Here is a 6,392-nt window from a genome sequence, read left to right on the forward strand (position 1 = left end):
CCTCCAAGGAGCCCTTGACACTCTCAGCCCAACCTACCTCACAGGGTTGTTGTTGTGAGGATAAAATGGGGTGGAGGAGGATTATGTATGCCGCCTTGGGTTCCTTGCGGAAAAAAGGTGGGATATAAATGTAATAATAATAATAATAATAATAATAATAATAAAAAAACCTAGTTGCGAGTAATTTGCTCTGATCTCATAGGATTGTGCTGTAGTGACCTCGCATGCAGCCTGAAGTCTAGCCACCCAATATTATAATTTCAAAATTTGAAGAAGGAGCTATATATTAGCAAAGCTGCCAATGCTGATACCAAAGCAGGAAAGCTGATCTCCTTCCAGCCCAATAGATACAGATAAATTATATGATTCAGCATTAGGTACGAGTTCAGTAATACTGAACACAGTATTGTACACAGATGGTACACAGGACGAGAAGAATATCCAGTACCTAGTTAATTATAGACGTGAAGTATCCGTCAAGTTATATTGGGCACAAGAATGGGTGACCTGGATTCTGCACTCTTGCAATGCTTCCCTTTGTTTTTGTGTGCAGAGGATGCAATTTTACCCATGAGTAAGCCCAATGTTCAGGTGGCATGACTCACAGCAAAAGTGCGCGCGCTCTGCTGTGGTTGCTTTGTGCGTTCAGTAGTCGGTCTGAATTATTTATTGCCCCAAACTAGGTTGTTTCTTTATTTGCATTGGTGTGAGGTGACGACTGAGTGGTTGGGATCACTGGCTTTTTTCCTGATGGGTTTAGGTCTTACGGTCTCAAGAAGAGCCCTGCAGAATGAGACCCAACTAATTCCTGGTTTACTGCAATGGCTAGCTAAGCAGACACCTCTTACTTGCCCTTGAATTAGATCAATCGTTTTCTAGCTTCAGGGAACCATTTCTGCATCAGGAAACTGTCGCCCATAACCTCCAGCTTGTTGCAGACAGGGACATGCTTGTAACACCGCCCCCGCCCCCCGTTCGATCTCTAACCAAGGATCAGTGCCGGAGCCTGTCGCTGATGATTCTACTCGACCTCCTGAACGTCGGGCTCATGTATTTATTTATTTATTTATTTATTGCATTTATACCCCGCCTTTCTCCCTCTCGCAAGGAACTCAAGGCGGCTTACATTATCCTCCTCCTCACCGTTGTATCCTCACAACAACAACCCTGTGAGGTAGGTTGGGCTGAGAGTCTGTGACTGGCCCAAAGTCACCCAGTGAGCTTCCATGGCCAAGTGGGGACTAGAACCCGGATCTCCCGGCTCCCAGTCCGTCACTCTCACCACTACACTACACTGGCTCTCTGCAACTCTGCAACTGGCTGCACTCTCCTGACTTAAAAGCCAAAAGAGTGGTGGGTCTTAGGGTGGGCCTGATGTTTTACACCTCTGTATTAGGAACATAGGAAGCTGCGGTATATTGAGTCAGACCCTGGGTCCATCTAGCCCAGTATTGTTGACACTGACTGGCAGCAGCGGCTCTCCAGGGTTTCAGGCAGGAGTTTTTCCAGCCCTACCTAGGGATGCTAGGGATCAAACCTGGGAACTTCTGCATGCAGAGCAGGGACTCTACCACTGAGCCACAGTCTGGCCTTAGAAAAGATATCATTACATTCACCCACTTCTCTGAGAGGTGAGAAGCTCCAGTGACGCAGTGCTTACGTGGGTTTGATTTCCTTTGGTCACTGGAGGCGTGCAATGTTCTGTAATATTTTACTTTTATATACCAATACACAAGTTGAGCAAAGGTGGAGGCAGACAGGTTAAATATGCTGATAGACAGCCAAATCACTGCTTGACATCAGATCTCCAGAGAGGGGCCCTCCTGCTGTTTTGGACTAAAACTCCCATAAGCCCCAGCCAGTATGGCCAATGATCAAGGATTATGGGAGTTGTAGTCCAAAACATCTGGAGGTCACCAGGTAGCCTACCCCTGCCATAAAGCAATCCATGGTGATAGGCCTATGTACAGAAATCTGGTAGGAAACCCATAGCAATATGTCTTTGAGGGTTATTAAGAGTTCAAATTCAACCCAGGAAGCTGTAATTTCTAAAATATTCGGTTGTGCATTGCATTGTGCCTTAGTGCATGCACATGGATTTATACACATGTGCACAGTAGACAAGATGCATCAACCACCTACTCAGAGATTTGACTTCTAGAGACATATGCACATTTGTGTGCATGTGCGTGAGTTGAAGACAGATTCATTTGCAAGTCCGGTTGCTTTTTGTGCATGGAATGGGAGGTGTGCTATCTTGTTCTTCACCTCAGGGAACAAAATGTTTTTGGCCGGCCCTACCTATGCACATTCATGTGTGTGTGTTTGTGTGTATGTGTGCACATTTCCGAGTGACGGATGAGGTAATCCAGGTTGATTGCAGTTTTGAGTGACAAGAGCAAGAAAGACAAAGAGGAATGAATTTTGGACAGCATTTGGGGGTGGGGTGATGTGGGAACAGTGGATTTTGGCTGGCAGTTTGAATATTTCAGCCTGCCTTCATCTGCTGGCAGTCTCCAGAAGTATTGAACTACAGCACCCATCACCCCCAGCCAGCATGTCTGGGGATGATGGGAACTGTAGTCTTAACGGGTTGGGGGAGGCTGCATTAGAGCCTTACAAACAAAAGTGGCCCACAGCTAGTCAGAGCAAGGCAGGGACGTGGAATACACCTTTTGCAACTCTCTGTTTCCAAAATGAAGCTGGATAAGCAAGAAACCCTGAGAAGTTAAGGCTATTGCAAATAGCACAGTAATCATTACTGCACTGGAATGTGGGACTGAGGACCGCAGAATGTTAGCCAGACTGAATTAGTTTTTATTAGCATAAGATAAGAATGCATCAGTATTGCTTAAGAGGGATAGACACTCAGTATGTTCTGTGGAGACTGAGCATGTTCAGTCCTTGTTCTTTTGTTTTTGGCCATTTAGATTTTAAGAAAAAGATTTTGCAAAGCTTGGGGTTTTCCCAAGCATGCTAATACTGCCCTCTTGTTTCTCAGTGGCCCCATTTTGACTCTCTTTCTGTTGGCACTCACCACCTGAGTTCCATATTAGAGGGAGCGATAATGATATTTAGCATTTATATAAGTGGCAGACATACATTAAACAATGTATGGCAGACAACTGCTTGACAACTGCTTGACATACATTAGGTCATGTCATCTTTACCTCAACCCTGTAAGGCAGGGAAATATCCCGAAAAGGGTGGATTCTGTCCCCAATCCTGGATGTCTGCTCTTAACTAAGCATTTATTTTATTTTATTTTTTGTAGACTGGTTAAGCAAAACGAGTCTACTAAAGATGGAAATGTGCCTAATCTAATACAAACAGCATGCTCCTTGTTATCATTACTTAATTACGTAAGAAAATTGTACTACAAATGCACTGTGCGTGGTAGAATTAGAAATACACAGTGCCCATGTCGCGATTCAAATTTTAGTTTGCAGGTCCTTGAGTTGCAACTTTTAGCTTTGGAAATCCCAAATGTGAATCTCTTTCCCCAACACAATTATACAAAAGTGTTTGCGACACAACAGACCTCAGTTCCACTTTTGCAGGTGTTATTCATGGGAAATGACGGTACGTGTACAGTAGCAAGTTAGAACTAGACATGAAGCGTGAGTAGGATGTAAAACCATTTCGCCCAGCATTTCCCCAGGATCGTCTCTGAGGGATGGGTTTGTTCATGTACAGTCTGACTGATCAATACCACTGGGAAGGAATTCTCCTGCAGGATAGGACAGATTCCCCCTAAAATCAAATGCATGGGGTGGTTTGCGTGTGTCCTTGCTTCTTTAGCGTGGTGCTTATCTTCACAACAGCGCTGTGAGGTAGAGAGAGAGAGCCGCTGGTTCAAGATCATCAGGAAGGAGAGCTCTAGTTTAATGTCTTGCTAGTTTTTGATTTGAAGGGAATTATTGTTTTTGTATTGTTATTATGAAGAAGCATTCCAGTAGGTGAGGGCCCTACCTACATTCTGAAGTGGTACAGCCCAGACTCAGGTTGACCAGCTCAGTGGAAACCAGAACCAGGCCCAGTGGTAGCACCCCTCCCAAGCACTCCAGAAGAGCCCCCCGGTGCCTCTGTTCAACCCACCTGGTCCCTTGGCACTGGGTTTATGGCTGCTACAGTGGCTGGGCTTGGGAAGCTGTCTGCCATTTTGATTTTCCCACAATGCCCCACAGTGCTTGATGTAGCATCACTCCAGAGCTTTGTGGGGAAAATTGAAATGGCAGGCGGCTTCCCAGATGTAGCTCATGGCTAGAGGAGCAAGCGGGCAGGCCTACCAGCATAAGCAGGGGGGGGGGTCTCCCAGGGTACTTTGCTGGGGGACCTCTCTAACCTGAAACCAGCCCTGAAAGGGGCATAGAATACAATATATCTTGTCTCTCCCACTTAGCTTGTAGCAGATAGTGCAGGAATGTTGACCTTCTTTCAGCCCAAGGGATGAATTCCTTTTTGGAGAAGGATTCGGTGGCCACATTCCAGTGCTGGGTGGGGCCTAAAGGAAAAGCGGAGGGCCCCCAAACACCAACATAGTTTAGCTCCAAGCCCTTATTGCCAGTAGCTAAGCCTTAGGAGAAGCATTTCAACCTTTTAGAATGGGGGGGGGAACTGCACAAAAGCTAGGGAAACACCAAACGATTGGCGACCGGGGGGGGGGGTCACCTGGGGTTCCCTGCATGGCTGGATTGGAACCCCGTGCCTGAAGTTCTGCACCCCTGAGATAGGGTTTGACATGAGATGCCTTCCATCTGTCTCTGTAACCTTTCCCCTTCCCCTGCCCACCCCCCCAGGCGCGTTTGCCAAGGTGAAGGAGAGTCAGCGGATGAGCGATGAAGGGAAAATGGACCAGGACGAGGCGGACGGGATCCGGAAGCGCTGCCGCGTGGTGGGCTTTGCCCTGCAGGCGGAAATGAACCACTTCCACGAGAGACGCATCTCGGACTTCAAGAGGATGATGCAGTCTTACCTCAAGCAGCAGATCATCTTCTACCAGAGAGTCAGCCAGCAGTTGGAGAAGACGCTGAGGATGTACGACAACCTCTAGTCCCTGCTGACTGCCTGACGCTCCCTTTGCCCCGGCTCACCTTTTGCACCAGGCTGGATGTAAAAGCAGTGCCCCCTATCCTTCAGCCTGGATCTGTTAGCTGGGACTACTTTTTCTCTGCCTCTGGACAAGAGCACCTCTGAGCATGAGAAGGGTACCTCCTTATTGAATAGCCAGGCCTATACTTATGGGATTGAGGAGCGGGGCTTCAGAATCGGGTCACCTTGTTTCCAGGTAGCCTTGAGCCCTGAAATCTCTTAATATACACAAAATTAAAACACTAAGCAAACAAAGGGAAACGTGTAGCACTCGCGACCAAACTCTTCTATTTGTGGAGACCAAGTGAAAAATTGGGACCTGAACAACATTCCGGCAAAAGCCTCATCCTTCCTCCTCAAGACAGGGTCTTCCGGCTTCCCCAGCAACACTGTTTACATAAAAAGTGAAAAAAGTTATATGTCACAGGAAAAATGGAAACCAAACTTTTATCATTTGGAGTTTTTTCCCCCTCCCCTACTCCTTCTTCTCAGGCTTAATCATCTAGAATTATACCATCGTAATCATCATACAAGGAGATTATACTTCCCCCATCACCCCACAAAAAATAAATGAGATCAGGACTGTGAATTGCTTTGCACAATTAAGGTGCTGCATAGATAGATTGTGATGGCTTTAAATAAGAGGAATGAAAGAGAAAGGTGGGGGCGGGATTCAAATTTTGGTGCACAAGAAATGATTATTTTAGGGAAATTGCACACACACAGAAAGTATCAATGCCTTTGTAAAACATTTTTTTTAAAAAAAAATGTGCGTGGAGGTAATGCAGGATTAATGTTTTTGTATTCTAAAATCAAAATGATACTTGGACGCTGCGGTTGCACGTTCGACTTCGTTTGTTTCTCAAGAGCTCTATTTTTAGGTGACGTTCCGAGGGTCAGTTGGGGTCGTTATTTGCTTCATTTTGAAATTGGCGCGGAAGCTTTCATGAATGGTGAACTCGGGCAAAAAACAGGAACTGGGAGTTTCAAAGAGCTGGATGTGTTGCGTTGCCTTGACAAATGGGAGCTGCATAGAAAAAATTCCATTCAAGGCCCCCCCCCTCCCCAAATGCTATCAATTCATCGTTTCTTCCCTTTCATCTTCAGAAAAGATTGAGGTTCGACTTGGGCTAATTATATGCAGGAAGGCAGGGGAGGGAGATACCCATTTTATCATCTTGTCTCATCCAGCTCCTTAGCTCCATCAGCCAGGATTTGCCAGTCTTGATATATAGTCAACACACGCCCCTTTCGGACAACCTTTGTACATGCACTGAACATGGGCGTGGTGGGGGGAATGG

At 46.2% G+C, this 6,392-nt stretch overlaps 1 protein-coding gene across 2 annotated transcripts in view; it reads left to right on the forward strand.

Moving 5' to 3' along the window:
• The window catches only part of SNX33 (sorting nexin 33), a 30,412-nt gene extending 24,432 nt beyond the window's left edge, over nt 1–5,980 (forward strand). Inside the window, exon 3 of one of the 2 annotated variants that reach the window (XM_084816774.1) lies at nt 4,800–5,980. In XM_084816774.1, the coding sequence (XP_084672900.1) occupies nt 4,800–5,053 (254 nt within the window). In that variant the 3' untranslated portion in view covers nt 5,054–5,980. The remainder of the gene's footprint in view (nt 1–4,799) is intronic. The other variant, XM_084816773.1, reaches the window with a different exon arrangement.
• Nucleotides 5,981–6,392: the final 412 nt, after the last annotated feature.

The sequence above is a fragment of the Heloderma suspectum genome, chromosome 11 (assembly GCF_057233095.1).
Source record: "Heloderma suspectum isolate Gila_16-S chromosome 11, 16-S_ref, whole genome shotgun sequence".
NCBI lineage: Eukaryota > Metazoa > Chordata > Lepidosauria > Squamata > Helodermatidae > Heloderma > Heloderma suspectum.